Consider the following 18,974-nt stretch of genomic DNA (forward strand, 5'->3'; position numbering starts at 1 on the left):
CTAAAAATGTTGGCCGATGTTTATTTATGGGAGTTATCTATGTTTTGTGCTGCCACTATCTTTTTAAAGATTTGACTCGGTAGGGGGGGAACAAAAAGTGAGGAAATAGGCAAGGCAGCATGTGCTCTCTGAGGTGTGTAAATCACGACGCTCCCAAGCAGTGATAAACTTTCAACTTTTAGGTACCGCCAATGACTGTTTTCCATATGTAGACATAGCAATATTTATTTAAGAAATAATATTTCAGAAGTTCAACTATATTATCCTACAAGAAGGACAGAAAGCCGGCTGCACTGCATTGCCAAAAAAATCGTGATGCGACTATTCTGATAATAACTTGGCACTTTCTTCCGTGGTTTGTTTGTGTTGTTTTTTTATTTTAGTTCAGTGTGGGGAGATCCCGTGGTGTTGTTTGTGGTTGCCGAAATACGCAAAACAAGAAGCTGAAATGCAAAGCGACGCCTGCCCTGTAACGTCCCACATTTATGAAATTTCCATCACCAGCACCAAGTGACCGTCACCTGACTGACCACGTAAAATTCTGAGGCTCATAATGACAAAAACGCCTCGACAAAGGTAACTCCACCCGAAGGAACGCCCATCCCGTCTGAACCCCACCACCCCCGTTCAGGTTCCTCTCGCCGTAGAAATACAGGAAGCACGTTCGTTTACCTGGCTCGCACTCTTAGCCATTTTCGTTGGTGATATGAGCAGCCTTGTGGCTCAATTTAGAACGATTAGCGGTCGCATCCCTAGAGCACCTCCTGCGGGCCACGCTATGCGCCTTCGAGACAGCCGAGAACCGACAGAGCAGGCGGGGCGTCAATCATCCTCCAGTCGATGGGCGAGGAGATGACGTCGCGGAGGAGGCAAAGCCGACAAAACGCGTTTTCTCCTCTTTATGGCCGCACCGCGGTCCGTGTACGAACGGCGAGACGACATGATCCGGGAGGGCCAAATTAAAGCGGTCGCAGAACCAATACGTCCCGCGTCCGTATGACTCGCCGGTCAGGCCAGACGGGAACGTCGGTGTCGGAAACCAATTGGGAGCGCCACGCCGAGCGCTGGCCCGAGGAGAACTAACTGCCAAAAATCGTCGCGCGCGCGCGCGCGAGGTTGTAAACATTTACGACGCATTCGTCTCGCTGCGCGGAAAGACTGACAGCTTGGCGCCGGAGCCGATACCCTTCTCCACTTCCCTCGATCTGAGCCCGCTGCTGGCTACAGGCTGGAGCTCACCACTGTAAGAAGAAGAAAAATTTGCGGTTGGAGGGGGGCGGGCAGGGGAGTTGCAAGGGGATAAGGGTGGGCAGTGTGCTGAAGGGAGTTTGATCTACGCCACCAATATAACCCAGACATTTGACCGGCGAAGATGTACACGGGCTGGAGCTTATACAACGGATACTAGCTGCTAGCGTTTATAACCCTGCGCCGGGAGGGCCTCGTTCGGTTGATGATGGGCTACTGTAAACCTAATAAGACGTACCAGGATATTGCAGTTGCCCGCTGGTGGACGAATTTGCGACCCGAACCCCGCGTTCAAACTCCTAATCTGTCCGGTGGTGGGGTAGCGTTTCGTCCAACTAAGATGAGTGATAACTTCCACGTGGGTCTTATTAAGTGGAATAGTTGCGGCCTCAACGAGCCTGAGCAATGTATAAGTCTAAACCCGCATCGCAGCCCCTGCGCCTCTCGTGGGGCCCGCCTGTAGTTGCAATAGTCACAGCTATTGGCCTGGAAATACCAAGAGATGCGGTCCGTTGCATGATTACGGCGCGCTATAACCGATCAACATACACATATAACGCTACGCGTTGTCTCCTGATTCGTTAGGTGATCAATAAGAAAACCTCATTATGGGACTATATAAACTAGGCGCAATAATGGAAAACAGCCGTCTAGAACACCAAGCTGAAATCAACGTACAGTTACTTAAACTCGCATAAAATCATCCCTTATTATTTGAATTCTTCCTACACTTATACTTGCCCCGAGCTTCTTGTAGTGCCCTGTGCGTAAAAGAACGATGCGGCTGGAATTCCAGACAGCTTCAAGCTTAACGTGGAATAAATACACTTCACTAAGGACACCTTTGATGTGGTCTTTGCAGTCCCCGAAAAAATGGACAGACTAAAAAATCATGTGAGCATTCTTTTATTGACTAAAAAGTTCTCGCCTTTCATTGCCTTTTTTTTTTGCGCTGGTCAACGAGGGCCGGCTGCTTTTCAAGACCGAAACTAAAGACAGAATAGTTGTCAACGCCAAAGGCTCAGAACCTTTGTTTCGGGGTCGGCAACAGTGCTCCGTTCTTTGCAGACTGGAACAACGAAGGGAAGGACGGGAGCGATGGCACGTCATGCGAGGATCGGCGCCACTCGGACGAGGAGGTAGCCGCGGTTAGAACGGCGTGCCCCCTTTGTCCTTGCTTTCAACTCTCTGAACGCGTGGGTGGCCGGTCACTTCTGGAGGTTCGCGCCGACTCTGTTCAGGTTCCGCACGCATTGGGCGAGGCAGGCGCTGTGCACGTTGCGGCACTTGGCGTAGGCGGACTTGTTGTCCGACGTTCGGCCGCACTCGAACACCAGGGGCACGCAGGTTTCCACGTAGCAACCTGTCAAGAACGGCGAGAGGGCGTTGAAAAGGAAAAAAGCTTCCAGAGAAACCACCAACGGTGATTGTCGATTGCAAGCGAATGTAACCAAAACGCTTCTTGAAAGCTGTTCGTTTATTTAAAGGAATGATGTGCACGAATGCGTGTGTCTATTGCAGTTGAGGCTGTTGATGTAGCGCTTGTTGTTTCGTCGCGTAATTCCATAGAGAACAGAGCCGGTAGCCAGCGCATCTGTGGCCCTTGTATAGGTAACTACATATAAACCGATTCTTCGTACGCGTGTTGTCTTCAGCGGTGCGAGCGCCGGCGTAGAAAGCGATTTCCATCCTCCGCTCACGCCACCACAGGGGGAGAGGGTGGCGGGAGAAGAGGGGGGCCGTCCTTCGCTAGCGCTCCACAGCAGCATACAAGCTTACAGATGCTCCAAAGCCCTCGCTGCACAGCGAGTGCTTCTGAAAGAGTTCTAAAGCGCTGTGCAATAATTGAGACCCCTAAAGGTGAACGAGCGATGGGAGTTATAGACCCATATACACCCTCGTTCACTTGCAAAGGTCTGAATTATTTTACAGTGTAGTTGGTTCTCGGCGATGAACGTGCACCCTCCCCCCCCCCCCCTCTATTTGGTTCCACGAGGACTCGCGCGCCCTTTGAATCGGCACTTTTTTTTTATCGACAGTGAAAGTTTGATAATCACCCACCCAAAAAAATAAGATGCTTAGCTCTCCTGTTTTGTTTTTAAGGATTTCTTGAACTATTCTTTCAAACGTGACATATACAAATTATAGAATGCTCAAAATACAAGAAGTTCACGTACAAACTCCTCTGGAAGCGTCTAAGTATGCGTAAGCATTGTGCCACTTGCTCATCTCTATTTAGGCGGTGTCATTATCAACTTTATGAAACTTTATCCAACCGATATAAGCCCTTATCAACTCTTATCGGTCGTTATCAGCCTTATCTGACTAGATCCAACCCTTATGAATCTTTGTTTGTTGTTATCAACCTTATCGAATTTAATTCGAGCTCTATCAACACTTATCGGTTGGTATAGACCTCATCACAAACGATAATATCCCTTATCAACCCTTATCTGTCCTTTCCAACCTTATATGTCATGATTCGACTATTATCAACTCTTATCGGTCTATATCAACCTGATCGGACTTGATCTGAACCTTAGCAACTCTTATCGGTCCTTGTTATTCTTACCAGAATTTATCCGACCAATATAAACCCTTATCGTTCTTTAGAACCTTATCCATCCCCGCCAAACCATGATCAACTCCGTGATAAAACCCATCTAACCCATCATCACTCCTGAGTCCACAGGGCGAGTTTCGCTTGCAGGCGGCATCGTTTCAAATGCTTATTCCTGTCGCCTTAGCACTTACCAGCCGCAGAAACTACAAGGGCGCAGAGCGGTAGATCCACTTCGAAGCTGGGCTCTGCCAATGTCATCGAGTGCGGTCCCGATGTCAGCGTGAAAAAAGAAAAAAGAATTGATGAATGCTCAGAACTTCGGTTGCGAGTCAAAACTGGTATTTTCTGCATCATTTTACGCCTATCGAATTTTAAAGGTTACCTTGAACACGCTCTTATAATATATTACGTTGTCCGGCCACGTTTCCTGACCGCCAAATTTCACTGATGCAGCAACAACAAAAACGCGTTAATTAATGATTGTGTACTTTCCTATTACAAACACGTTCCTATAGTTCAAGTTCGCAATAAGGGTAAATAAAGCGCTGTGAATTCGCATTTTCATAGTACTTTAGAGCTGCCATAGCCGACTCTTTCTTTCCCTTTTGCCAGTCACCTTTGCGCCGGACGCTGGAGAGCTTTACTTTCTTTTTTAATGATATAGTACGTTTTAGAGAAACTAACACGACAAAAATTACCAGGTTACAGTGGTTACCAATGGTGCCATAATGCTACGTAAAATCAAATGCGTACGAAAAAAAACGATGCAATTTTCGAATACTCACCTCGAAGAAGAACGACTAAGAGTCAAATCCAGCGCAATCAACTAAATCAATTAAAGTATTGAAGATAACTATCGTACCTTAACCAGTGGGCCAAGGTTCCGGTAGGTAGAGTATCTGTCCAAGACTGACTTCATTTTTGTTATTTAGCAAGTTACCGGTCACTGAATTATTTGGAAGGGTAATTCCCCGTCCAAAGCAACACCTAAGTTATGAGGGACGCGGTAATGTAGGGTTGTCGACGAACTTTGATCGGTCTTCAACGAGCATTAAAAACGCGGTACATAAAGCTTCCTTCAATGCCGGCCCAATGGGAATGTGACATCAGCGGTCGGGAATGTAACGCGCACCCTCGTGCTACACAACACAACCCCATAGCCGCTGAACTGTCGCGGTGGGTTCGTACCACTCGTTAGAGGGCTCCGTTATCGCACATTCACGAGCTTACCGTTCTCTCCGAATGATGACAACGAATGCTGCTACATTTACAAGTACTGCTACGACTCTGGTCGGCTCGGGCGATCGTAGCGTGTGACGACGTATTTCATGGCTTGAGCGACATCTCTATCGGACGCTGCCGGAGTTACCTTCTAATGCTTAGAGAACTAAGCTTTTTCTATGAAGTAGTCTGAGACCTTCGCAGCCGTAGTGTATTAGTGAGAACAAGTATCTACGGGGAGACAGGAGTATGCCGAATACGTGAGATGTCCGATTCTCCTGCCACCACGCGTGCCCGGTATCACGTGATCCACTTTGGTTTTTCAAAGCATCACGCGCAGAAGCTCCACGAAGTGGCTAGTGCTACTAACCCCTTAAGCAGGGCGATCACAAAGGCATTGGCGCAGAGATCGCAGACCATATCGAAGTTCTGCTTTTTCGTCTCCTCGAAGATCGCCTCCTCACTCATCGAAAACGTGGTTGGGCAGATGGTCTAGTTCATTATTGCTAGAAGCCAAAAAGAGTGGTGCGCTAAGTGTAGGACGCTAGGGAACACAATTGCTTTAAAAAATCTACGGAACGAAACGGAAAATCAACCACCCTCCCAAACACCCGATCTACTCTCTTTTCTTCGTTTGTTCCCGCTCCGCTGTTCTGCGCACTTCATCATTACAGTTAGTAGATGCGTGCAGTGCATCTACTAACTGTAACACACTTAACGTTACATAACTAACTAATATTTCACTTTAATGCATCTAACGTCACCTACGTCTTTGTTATGGTGTCCGACATGACATACCAAGCGTAATCTCTCGGCATCGTTGTTGTAACAACACTGCTATTAAGTACTTTGTATCAACGGCACTTCGGTTACTTGGCACACATCTTTACAGGCACACTCGTCTCAAGAGATCCCTCTTAAGCCAGTGCCACATATGAACACCCGCGTCAATCAGTGCTGGCCCCGAACTGGGCCTTTTCTTGGCACCCGCGGGACCTTGTGAAATCGAAAGAGCCGTTTACCATTCATCCGCTTACCGGCTTCCTTCGCATTGGCGCGCTTGGACCACCATGCTGGAAAAAGAGGAAAAGAAAAACAAGGAAACGTATAGCACATCGGTAATTTATGTTTTCTCTCTGGTGTAACCAAGGGCGCTGGAACGTAAAACTATTCCAAACTTTTCTATTCCAATTCTGCAATCAGCCCTCCACGATTGGTAAAAACTTTTTTGAACCACCCTTACTTAACCTGTCTGTCACGCAACGCCATGAAAACCAGGATAGCTCCCCATCTGATATGACGTGTGCACACTGATTATGCATGATTTGATCGAACAAAAGAAATATAGTTATTTCTGATTCGACCCCTTTTCGCCATTAGCCGTCGGCTATTGGTTAAAAGTTTTCGGCCTGCACCCACTTCACCTGCCTGTCACGCGACGTCACAAAATCGCAAGAACTCAAGCGTTAAAGTGACGTGTACGCGATAAAGATGCATTAATATGCCAAACAAAAACTTAATTTTCTTCTGAATAGCCGCAGGCTGACCCGTTCCAAAAGGAATAAAAGATGGCTGCCACCGATCGCTAAGGCACTGGCGACTCGCACCTGCCGGAGAGCATGGGTTTAATTGCGTATAATAAACCTTTTTGCGTGGCCGTGTAACGTTTTTCGAGTACTTTCGGCACGTTGACGACCTCGTTCTGCCATGTCTTCTTTGCTGAGGATCCGTTTCAGCGCCATTCTTAAGCTTCCGCTGCATGCCGCCGCGATTTTTCGACGAGCCACCGCAAGCTAAGGCAAAGTGAACCAACCGCAGACGCCGGCACCACCCTCTTGATCCGGTTATCGATTTTCAGTGCAGTGTCTCGGCCCAATAGATTCCCTCTCCATTTGAGCGTGCTCCTCACCTCTTGTCAGCCGATTAGATAAGACAAGCCGTTCATTGTAGGCAATGTTATTCGTTTTTCAAGCAAACAGAAGTGACTTCCTATGAACGAAGAGCGTTTGATTGGTCTGTTCAGACAACCCTGCGGGTGACCGCCCGATCCTTGCGTCGGCGGTTACACAAATTTGGCGCCAGGAGATTGGAATAAAAACATATTGGAATAGTTTTACGTTATGGGGCCCCAAGACACCGCCTCTGCTGGTCACACTTGGCCCTTGCGCCACAAAACACTATATTCGTCATCATTCATCAACACCGGCTCTGAAACAGACTTGCCATAAGCGTAGACTCGCGATCCGCTTCGCGACCTAATCATCGCTGCTAAACTATAAATATGGATTCCACGTCTCTGTCTGCGCAAATAATAGTGTGCAGCAACTGATGTTTCGTCCACAGAGGAATGTAAAGAGAATGAAAGTGTTTATAACAGCGTATTGTATTGTATTTACGCTGCAGCTTGCCCTCTCTTACCTAACAGGTCATTATTTCCAAACGTTCCCTCCTCCTCTAACTGCGCGTCGTGCGGATAAATTGTTCGTACCGCTGGGAATACACCCGGCACCTTACTAGTGTGCCAAATGTAGCCCAAGACCTTGCGTTCGTTAGAACGAAATGTGCAAGCAATGATGGAGGAGTAAAAAGCCTGTCTGTGCCGTTTTTTACCATCATCAATAATGTTCACTATAACGCGTTCACGAGCACGAAATGTCTAGGAACACTGAAGCACTGAAAACGGCCAGACAGAGAGAGACAAAGCCTCATTAAGTGCCCGGAGAGCAGCCTTTATAAAATTTGTAGCAAACGTGTTCATACTGATAGGCAAGCAGGAGGCGTACAACGTCGTGCGGATAGAAAGGTCCCTGCAGGTGAATTCTTCTGGGGTTCAAACCAAACATTAACCTGCTGCCCGAGTGCTGAACTGCCTCCTACGAACGACACTTGTGCCTATCCAGAGATTTGTTTGTCAAGAAAAGTAGAGCGAAGTACGAAGTAAGCGCGGAGTGTGATGAATACCAGCGGAAATAGTATTGTTAGAGCAACACTTAAAGAAAATTCTTGCTTTTCACACACAAAAAAAACTACTTGGTCCTAGAACGACGACTTCTGTGACGGGGCTTCCTTGAGTCTACGTGGTGCATCCTTTTGCTCATTATTTTGTTTCCATTCTTTTTTCCTTTAGTTCTATAATTATTATTACTTCGGTGCATTAGCGGCATGGTGACTATATTATAGAACAATGCGTTAATGGGCGCATCCAGATTCGAAAAAAAAAGGGGGGGGGGAATTCTACAGCAATTATGAGAATGATCTACTAATATGTAAGCATTCTTTGGCTCGGCTACTACATCGCTTCTGCTTACTTATTTAGCTAGCTTGTGCATGTCTACGCTACCAATCATCTGCTATTACACTATCATAACAATTACATGTGTGAACTTTACCAAATATGAATTTATTTTGTAGATATAGAATCATAGCTTTTTTTTCATTTTTCTTTTTATGCTACGACTGACTTGGCGACCACGACCTAACCAGTCTTTTTTCTTCTCTCTCGCTCTCTCTCTCTAACGCTACCAATCACCTTCTGTTGTGCTATTATAAGGATTACATCTGTTAACTTGACGAATTATGCATTTGTTTTGCAGATATAAGGTGCCACGGGACAGACAGATTTTGCTGGGGTGCTCGCCAAAGAATGCTTGCGCATTAAAGGAGAAAGGCAGAGTTGTTAACCCTAACAGCTGTCGGTTAATTGGCTACCCAACGATGAGTGCAGTAAACGAGACAATGAAAATCTTAAGAGAAGTTAAAGGAAACACGCGCTGAACACACTCACGCACGCGGGGCGTACCATAGATCCCGTATAAGGAGTTACTGCTGCAAAGACTAGACCGCTGTTTAAACGCTGGCTGTGCAAGCGCTTTGCTGGGCTCGAGGCGAGGCGGTAGTAAACGCGGTCGGTTACTCACTGTTTCGTTTTTCGGGTTCCTTCCACGTGGACCCAGAAGATGAGAGGGCCGCCATTTCATCCTCGAGAAGAGCTGCAAAAAGAATTTTCTTCGTTTGCTCACGTGCTTGTCCGTTTTTTCTTTCGTTTGTGTTTGTTTGCTTAGTTGTTTGTTTGTCTTGCATGTTTCCTTGCCCATCTGTTCTTTGCATCGTACATTCGGGGGTTTTTTTTTCTTTCTTTTCTGAGCACAGACGTGGCGCTCGTATAAAACGACTGTCATTTCGAGTACTTACCAACACCAGCAGCAACGACTAATAAATCCCATGCTGCTTAGTATCGCACAGCACTACTGTTTCTTGCGAAGCTTCACGGGGCTTACGTCGGGTTTCTTACACGCCTCAATTACGGCGTCATATCAGATGTCGCGACTAATTTCATACTTCCGAATAAGAACGGCACGTCGCAGGAAATTCCTGTTTACGCTGGTGCTGTGCAAGTAATATTGCGGGAATGTGTCTATACATAGAAAATGACAATTTTAAGGGAAATGCGTTTTCGGCAAGCATGTGACTCGAGTGTAGATGCAAAGTAGAAGAGAACGAGAAAGACAAAGGAATGACAGGGAGGTTAACTGGAGAATATTTGCTGTTGGCTACCCTGTACCGAGAAAGGGGAAAGGGATGCCATAGAGGAGAGAAAAAAAATACGAAAATTCTGAGCCTCTTTTTTTTTCTTCTTCTTTGTGTAACGTTAAACGTGTTACAAGTTCTCCAGTAAAATACATCCTTTAAACCCAAACAAACTAGCACAACTCGTTACCCTTACCACGTGTAGGCGACCGGCTGCCCTACCATCACGTTGTAATAACATGGAATGACTGAATGCCGAGTTACCATTGTGGGCAGTATATGCAATTTACCAAGGAGGCCTGGCTTCTTAAAGCTGTTCATCAATGGCTAAAAGCGTGAGACCCTCGTGTCCCCTCTGTGCACATACATGCGGCTGCACTGTTAAATGGGGCATCAGATTATTATTTCGAGTCTCGTTAAAATCCAGTTTTGACACGAAGGTCTCGACAGTATCTTTCTTTACCAAAATAGGTCCACCTAAACCTTCACATCAAACACTTGTCTCCTATAAAGTATCTGTAATTTTTGTTGGTTTGAACTGCGGTACTTGCTCGATTCCAACGCACTTATCTTTTCTTGAAAATAAATGCACATAAATGTACAAAACGTCCCCTGTGCATTAGGTTAGAGTACAGAACCTAAAATATACAATAGTGACAAGCTATCGTCATTGGAATTATAAAGTTCTGTAATCTAATCCAGTCCACAAGCCGCTGTAGCTGCTGGAGCTGCGGTAATGTTGTACCCGCCGTGTAAGTTCGCCAGGCCTTCATGGTATGCAAGTTGTTTAACGCATGAGGTATCTCAGATGCCATAGACGGCGTCGGAGGTGAGACGCTCTCCTGTCTTTTGACAACGATAAGGAGGCATGGGACAGCTCCTCCTCCTCCTGTTCCTTTCAGAGGTTCAACCTGCGTGAGTGAAAGGTACGCATGTTCGCGCAGCTTAGTTTTAGTTTCCTCGTCGTGCTAATATACATTGCCTGGCCTTCAACCAACTCGCCCAGCAGCAAATATTACCGAACTACAGCGTATCTCTAGTCTAGCTTCTCTAGGCTTTGTTATTACTCACTCTACTCCTTCAATGTTTTTCTACTCTTTCAATGGTCGTGTATCATTGTATATTTTTTTTATAGAGCGCGGCAGGTAATTACCGTTGGCGAGGATGAACTCCAGGGCCATCAGCACCATGGTAACCGCCTGGAGAGTTCTCCGGCCGCTGGAAGGCAGTTGGACGTTGCCCATCTGGATGGCAGCTCCTTTGTAGAAGAGCAATAATAAAAAAAAACACGGAAAGAAATGCATGGAAGGGTAAATGGGGAAGCATGCTCATGAAAGTCACCTATTTTAATGTCATGGCTAGAAGAGCACGACGCAAGCCCTTGAGCGTGAACATAAAATGAACGTTAACAAAGTTCTGTTACTGCAGCTTCGGCCTTCGTTAAGTGCTGTGAACCGACAGTCAGAGCTGTCCCATAAAACCTCATTCAGTCTTAAAGTGACTGCGTACAAGAGGTGGGGCCCAACCCGCTGCCTAACTGGATGGTTGTAATAATTAGGACATCGCGTGTCACGCTATCAGTTTTGTATCTTATGAGTTGAATCATTTCTGTAGCATGGACCGTCGATTGACATGTTACTTAGGCGGCAAATCACAAGAATCTGTACAATACGTGACTACAGTACGCCTCGTGGGCCACTCGAAATATTTCTCCAAAGCTTGTGGGTTTAGATTATAACTCTCAGTTTTTCCACTTTTATCGTCTAATCCTAATCCTCCGCCTCTTTTGAGGTCGCTTCTCTTTGTTTTCATCTCGTAACTTTTTTTTAAAAGCGACTGCCGCCCGTTCTTCATATGACTGTACGAAGCGCCCAACTGCACTTCTTATCTAATGTGGTTCTGTTGTTACTGCTTCGTGCTATGCATTCTTGTAACATAATAGAATACTATCTAGCCCAACCTGCCACTCTTCTCAGTTGACCTTCTTTCTCTTAATCTCAACTAGTATAAGATGTGTACGCATAATCTCTCGAATCCATGCCACTCCCTTTTTATTCTCTTAACGTTACCCATGCCATTTCCCCTACATTGCTGATTGCCTTCGTTCAAGTTTTTTTTTCTTTCTTCTGAGTCCACGCGTGTTTTGGCTCGACATGTTAGTGATCAGCCAATTTTTTCTATAAGATGTATAAAACGCCCCTTGCTTGAGAGTAGGAGAAATATTTGGTGCTCTCAGTATCCACGCTCGTCTTCAAATGCACCATTTACCACAATAAAATATGAATCTTTTTTCGCAGCGAAGTGATGTGACTGGATTTGCAGGCCATTTCAACTATTGATAAGTCACAAGAGAAATCCCTCATTGTGCCTTCTAGGTCTCACTGCAGTCGCTATCGGGGTAATCAACCGAGAATTTTCGATGTCGTTCACTGTAATTACTTTCGCGTCTCATATGCGTAAGTAACTCTGTAGTTATCTGTGGTTCAGACGAAGGTAGAGTGCAAACAGCACATACAAGCTCTGCGATTTGCAGTTGTATGCTGTCGTCGTAGGAAACATCTTATGCATAGTAAAACATATTGAGTGCGCGTGCACCCGTAAAACGAGACATTTGCAGCGAGCTACTAAGGCTACCTTGCTCGAAAGCTGGCTTAGAAATTTGGAAAGAAATCTGTTGCCACCAATATCGGCAACAATATAACAACTCTTACGCAAAGCCTGGACAACCGTCATGCTTTTCCTCCGTGAAAGCCTTCACGTAGTAACATCTGCCATGTCCATGTTCATGTATTCTGTCACTCAAATGAATTTCTGTCGAGTAGCATACCAAAATTGGCAGCTTATGACGCTTAAACATGAAGCCACACAGCCGACACAAAGCGCAAAGTCTCCATAGCACTTCAGTGCGAGACCAGGGCCATCGCTCGGAGGCAGAAGAAAGCAGGAAATGATGCGCATGGCCTCCGAGATTGATCAGCGTGCAGGATGGCTGCGGCTGGTCTTGGAGGCCTTGTTTAAACGAAAACCACGAATGAAAGCGCGTGAACTTTGGAGTCATCAAAAGAGGAAGGACACCGGGAACAAGAGAGAGAGAGAGAGAGGCAGCACCAAATCGGCGATGGGTGATCGGTCTTCTCGGACGATGGAGCAGTCACCAGCTCACTGTATGTTGGCAGGCCTTACGAAAGTGCGCCCTTCAAAAGAGCACCCGGTATGTCATAGTTTCAAGATGTCGCAGAGTGATGCGGCCCTAAGCTTTCAGATGTGCAGCTCGAAAAGAGCTGTAAATCGCTAAACATGCAGTTACGCCAACAAACCATTGTTTTCCGGAATAGCCATCCCCTGTTCAATGCAGACTTTTTTGCTTAATGACTACACAGTGCGTCAAAATCAGGATTTATCTCATTTTAACGTCCCGTCGTGTGTATGAGTTGAGATGCCATGTGTCGCAAAGATTAAAGGGAGTGCAGTGTAAAGCACGTATGAACTTCTCCCTCTGCAGCTGAATCTGCAAGCGCCTTGTTTTGCGGCAGACGAATTGTGGTTGGTAGTGTGGCCAACTTTCTACAACCCTAAGCAGTGCATTGCCATAGCTTTAGACGGCGCCAGCATCTGAAATGTCAGCAGAGGTATAGCCGCACATTGGATTTGTTTCTTTTGAGAATGGACCACACTGCATACGTTGACCAGGCGTACCGCGCTACACGGAGGGTGACTGAGTCTCGTGTTCCGGTTCGCCTCGGCAAATTTGCATGTAGCGGCCTGCGTGCGGTCTTCTACGGTAGCCGCAGGCTGCAAAATCAAGCAGCATATTCAAATTCCTTGCAGAACGATGCTGACAAAGTAGGCACGATGTAATATAAGGGGATTTGCCAAAATTTAACGCAGCCCGATGACGGGGCAGGACAAAGGTGAGACCAGCACACTAACTTCAAGCTTAATCAATATGACGATGATGGCGCCATAGGCCTGAACTGCAGCCGGGAGCAAGGAGGATGTTTTTTTTTCTTTTAGCGTGAATAGGAATGCTTAAAGGTAAGAATGCCTGGATGTATACCGCTGATAGGGGAGGCTTTATGTCAGCTTTTTCGCGTCATCTAGCCTTACATGTTAACTGGCAACGACAAGCTGCCACAAATCGTGTTTTTGAATTTGGCGGCTCTTCGCGCCGAGCCATCACCGAGGTTAGCGGTGCAAATAGAAGCTAAAATTATGCATCGACGTCAAAAGATCAGCCTTGAGTGTAGTCGTTACCGCGACAGATCGGTGCGATCGGGGGTGCGCGAGGGCTTTTCAAAGCAAGTTACGACATCTACAGCAGAATGTAGGAACAGGTAGTTAGTCACGTGATTGCTTTCCTTTTAAGTAAAAAAAGATACCTATTTTCTTATAGCGCTAATTCAGTTATTCAGTAATTCTAAGCAGTAATTCTAGACTCCTCAAAAATCGCTTGCCGGTCCACACACGGGCGCACGAAGACGCATCACAAAACGAAGGTTACCGCCTTAAAAGCACGTTTTGATTACGCAGGCATCCCTTTCGCTCCACACCTATGCATCTCGTATTGAAGCAAAATCAGTGGCCGAGAAGCTTATGTGTAAAAACTGCCTCTTTAGTCGCGTGTGGTTTCAGAGGGTCAACAAAAGGTCCAGCTGTGCGGACTCACCTAGTCTTCCTGCGTTCTACCCAAAGCGGAGACTAGACCTCAACACACTTGTACGTCGACTACCGGGAGCGGTTGGCGACAATCGCTCCGTATCCCAGATCCTTGTCTCACCGAATCGAGCCCTTCGCTCCTTATATATCCGCTTTCCTCAAAGCCCTGCCTCCCTCCACCCAGTGTCCCACGGTGACCCTGCGCGATCTGCGGTGAGCTGTAACTATAGTCAAGGGGCGTATCCAAACGGGCACTGCTCGTTACCCATTCAAGCAGCCACGGAAGAGAAACAACAGCGCCGCTCCGCAGCTCAGCTCTGGGCCCTCTGCGGGCGCGGGCCCGACCAACGCGATCAACTGTCAGCGGTAGGCTTAGCGAGAAGCTTACGGACGGCTCAACCGCTGCGCACCATTCCGGCATGGACAATGCAGGAGGGTGACCTGGCTGTGGGGATTTCTGCGTGACGGGGTCACGCGTTCAGCGGGAACTGTAGTGCAGTAACGGTTCTCGCATGCATGCACCATGCAAGATTTTGCCTAAGCTCTTTCTGTGGGTAGCGTACCATGGGCGCGCCCATGAGAGCGAATAAAGCAGGTGGCTGGCCTTCCCGCCATGAGCTTCGTGGGTCGATTCAAATGTGTGGGTGTTGTGTTGGTGTAATAGAGTGGCACCCGGATGGCGCTATTCCACGTCGGCTCACTTATTTCAGGTCGGCGCCGTTATAGCGACGTTTGACCGAGTAGCGCACCCACTGAGATACCTTTCACTGGACTAGTATTGGGCATGAATACAGCGTGGTAATTGTTGCCGATGGAAAACACGTCGTAAACGTGTTCTGTGCGCTAACCACGCGAAGGCTCCCAGAGATGTGTCGATATCTTGCGTGCTGCAACCCAGCTTGACAGCCCCAGTGTAACTTCTGAAATAACTGATTAAAAAAAATGGTTTGAAATTCCCGTACGAAAGCCAAGTGACAAAATTCGGTTTATGAACATCACCTTGTGTGTGTGTGTGTGTTTTTTTTTGTCTTCGTGGAGAACATGTGTGCTAGGAACAAACTCTCAGCTCTTCAAAAGCGTTTTTAAGGTTCACTTCTTCCAAATACTCGAAACTTATCAAACAGTCCCAAAGACGGTTCACAAGTGACGACAACAGACAGAGCTCTTCAAATTCCTTCACATGCACCAAGCAGCCAGATTCAGCCCACTCCTTATCTATATCAACAGTGCGCCTTGCAAGGTTCATTAAGTCTGGCAGTAAGTTCTCAGTGACCGTAGATATAACATTACAGAAAAGGCCAGCCGCCCTTCCTTATATTAATTCTTTCTCGCACACATTGAAGACAATTAGTGTGCAAAATACGGCATTGATGTCCTTTTTAACGACAGAAAACAAGCTGCAGAAGACGCATGCGCTTTTGTGCAGGGCATATAGAGGGGAGGAGTGCTAACAGTAAAAAGTGAGGGTCACATGTGCGGCACAATGACAACTATGTTCACTGGCGGCAGCTACATAGTGTACGACATTCACTTAAGCTGGAGTCTTTCATATGGGGGGCATGAGCAGACAAACGATTACAAGGATAACAAATATACTTACCATGTGGATTCCCTAAGATTATGCCTTTGCATTGCCGCCAGTGCGGGTGAGTATCACTTTTTGATGGTTATGAAATTCTGTTCACGCACAAAAGTGATGTGGACTTAACGATAAAAGCGTTTCAAATATTAAAGCCATATGTATTCAAGGTGCTTTCTACCATAGTGTCATGCTTCAAAAACAGGAGATACAGCGTACCTAAACCAATTTCTGTTTACCTGTATGTTATGTGGTCGCTTTGAGTTTCGAAGGAGCATTTGAAGGTGTTACTGTTGGTTGTCGAGCGTTTTCTGACTTCCGTTTTTCCTCCATTGTAAGCCCGTGCTCGTGTCTGCGTACGTGTTGCTTTTCTCTCTTCTGACGTCGTCCTTTCGAGCCACTTTTAATTATGAAACAGTGGTGACATCTTTTGATATCGCGTTTAACATGGAAGCATGTAGATACATGAGCTGCTGATTTTATCTATGTATGTATGTATGTATGTATGTATGTATGTATGTATGTATGTATGTATGTATGTATGTATGTATGTATGTATGTATGTATGTATGTATGTATGTATGTATGTATGTATGTATGTATGTATGTATGTATGTAACCCGTCGTGGTTGCTCAGCGGCTATGGTGTTAGGCTGCTCTGCACAAGGTCGCGGGATCGAATCCTGGCCACGGCGGCCGCATTTCAACGGAGGCGAAATGCGAACACATTCGTGTACTTAGATTTAGATGCACGTTAAAAAACCCCAGGTGGTCGAAATTTCCGGAGTCTTCCACTACGGCGTGCCTCATAATCAGAAAGTGGTTTTGGCACGTAAAACCCCATAATTAATTAGTTAATGTGTATGTATATATGTGCACCAGCAAAGGTTATAACAATCAGCAAATATAAAAGTTTTACAATTAATTTGTAGTTAGTGTCACACGTCATAGTCCTGACACAGCACAAAGTTATTTAAGTAAATTAATTTCACATTCCAAAGCCGGCTAATTCATCATTTTTGTCACTAGTAATCTTTCAAGGTTCTTCGGAGAAGGGGGGAGATTTGCGAACTTGAATGACAAGATGTGTGTTTAGATCATACAATTGACGGACATACTCAAGAAAGTCACAGCTTCGCCCGAAAGGCGAAGCATTGATTGCGATAGCAAATTATTAAACAGCTATACATATATGCCCTATTATATGGGGCATATATATTATATGCCCCATTACGCGAAAATCCGGCATTGTAGTCCGCGGCGTGACCGCAGACGGCAAAGAGTAAAACCACATTAAAAATACTCGAATACGTCAAATTTCTCCGGTAGGCTCCTGTAAACAAAGTAAATCAATGCCTTTGAAAAGAACGCTAGGTAAATTTTGGTCTGGATGGGAGTCGAACCCGGGTCTCCAGTGTGCGAGACGAGCACGCTTCCCCGACGCCACTGCGGCTCTTTCGTGTTTCGCTTTGTTTTTTTTTTTGTTGCATGAAATTATGAGTCGTGTCATTCCAAAATTGTTTTATTACATTTGGACACGCATGAAAAGCAAATGCACGCATGCTACGTAGTCCAATGAAAGTTCGAAATTCGGGCAAACAAACACAAGCGCCCAGACGCGAAATCCATTAAGGAACGGGGTCAAAGGTTGCAACCACACTACGCACTTGAGCAGCTTCTCGAAAGACAAGCCTTGTCGAGTGAGGTGGCTCGGCATTTCTGTCGATCATTCGGCTTCTTCATAATGAATAGAGCCCTAATAACATAAACAAATCATATCGTGTATTACTGGCTGTCGTTTCGAAAGGAAGGAACCGGATATTATAGGATGTGAGATGAAGGTCTTTTTTCATAGTTATTTGTAAAATGTCCCAAAAGTAAAATGCGTCTCGACAAAGAATAAAGCACTATTCTATTGTCTCTGATTGATTGCAAAGTCTGCAATTTGTATACCAGGATACATATAATCCTTTTCTTTCTTTGAAGCCACGTTTTAAGTGGCAAGAGGCTACACAGTTCTCGTTGACTAAATGTGCGCCTAGTGCCTGCGTCATTGCGCATGCCACATCGCAGCCATTGGCTGCCTAAACATGTGACCTAGAGCATGTGACATTGGGCACGTGACGGTCCAGCCAGTGGGTGGGAAGTGGCGCCACGTCATGATTATATAACATCAGTGTATATATAAAGTATAAATTGCTGGCTCACCCTTAATCGAGACTAGATGTAAGCATGAGATGGCAACCGCAATGCAGATTGGTTGGAGATTGGTATCTGCCTTTTCAACGTCGCCAATTAGAAATAAGCAATAAAGCTACAGCGTACCAGAAGTTACAGCTTGAGTGATATTGCGAACAAACATTATGAAGAACTCGGAAGCAATATATTTTGTAACTTGTTTGGGCAGCAACTGGCATACGTAATGTGGTCCTGTGCGAAGGGTTTGTACCACAGAGTGCAATTTTTTTACGCTTTGACTGGTTGCCCAAATGATCTCGTTTTGTTCTCGCGACGACTCCCGGATGTTCTTGTTTGAGTGCCCGGATAACGGCTATGGCTATTGGCCCAAGGTCACTTAAAGGTCGCCGACAACGGTAGCTGAAAGCATTCACGATTAAAAAGTATTAATGCCAAATTTAGTGCCGCTTCAGCGGTCCTTCGATTTCTGAACTCCTCGCGGGCAAGCGAGCATGTTAAGGCACTTGGAGCGTCTTCGTATGGCCTTACCGAGGTGCAGTTAAAACGCAGGCGATAGCTTGCGTGGACAAGGAAAGCGCACAAAAAAAACATTTCACAAAAGCGACTATAATGCTTTCACATTCCCCAACGTAACCAGTCTTAAGTGACTCTACCAAATGTTTGTAGAGCACCAAACCGTATCGTCCGTTTTCTACTTTACCAAGCGACGGGAAGGAAGAGAGAGTGATTCGCAAGAGCCCGTTCATTACCGTCCTACATCATTACCAAGTATACCCCGCAAACGTCTTGAGCATATACTAACCTCATGTCTTTTCTTGAATCTAGCGAATGTTTTACTTCATGCCGACATGGGTTTATGATGTCGTTTTTCTCTTGCGAAACGCAGCTAATTACCTTCACTGACAACTTGTTCACAGCTGTAGAAAAGAAAATGACTAGTGACTGCATACTTTTAGACTTTTCGAAGGCTTCCGATACCAT

General features: G+C 46.0%; 1 protein-coding gene and 1 long non-coding RNA gene across 6 annotated transcripts in view; one reads left to right on the forward strand and one right to left on the reverse strand.

Moving 5' to 3' along the window:
* Positions 1-18,974, forward strand: part of LOC135916207 (uncharacterized) — a 353,303-nt gene that overhangs the window by 317,352 nt on the left and 16,977 nt on the right. The window lies entirely within an intron of this gene.
* LOC135916169 (uncharacterized) lies at positions 2,151-14,323 on the reverse strand. 2 transcript variants are annotated; one of them, XM_065449433.1, is made up of 6 exons: positions 14,226-14,323; positions 10,713-10,817; positions 8,950-9,021; positions 6,070-6,105; positions 4,003-4,056; positions 2,151-2,611 (listed from the first exon to the last, which is right to left on the reverse strand). In XM_065449433.1, exons 2-6 carry the CDS (start codon positions 10,801-10,803, stop codon positions 2,457-2,459), a joined length of 408 nt encoding a protein of 135 aa, XP_065305505.1. In that variant the 5' UTR covers positions 10,804-10,817; positions 14,226-14,323; the 3' UTR covers positions 2,151-2,456. The 2 variants fall into 2 exon arrangements, with proteins under 2 accessions (XP_065305505.1, XP_065305504.1); XM_065449432.1 differs by having other exon boundaries at positions 6,055-6,105.

The sequence above is a fragment of the Dermacentor albipictus genome, chromosome 9 (assembly GCF_038994185.2).
Source record: "Dermacentor albipictus isolate Rhodes 1998 colony chromosome 9, USDA_Dalb.pri_finalv2, whole genome shotgun sequence".
NCBI classification, from domain to species: Eukaryota; Metazoa; Arthropoda; class Arachnida; order Ixodida; family Ixodidae; genus Dermacentor; species Dermacentor albipictus.

Coding starts and splice junctions, on each gene's coding strand:
- LOC135916169 (XM_065449432.1), bottom strand. CDS start 10,803: ATGGGCAACGTCCAACTGCCTTCCAGCGGCCGGAGAACTCTCCAGGCG. Junction 6,106..8,949: donor GGAACCCGAAAAACGAAACA/GTGAGTAACCGA, acceptor CTCTTTTTCCAG/CATGGTGGTCCAAGCGCGCC. Junction 4,057..6,054: donor AGCCGGTAAGCGGATGAATG/GTAAACGGCTCT, acceptor TGACATTGGCAG/AGCCCAGCTTCGAAGTGGAT.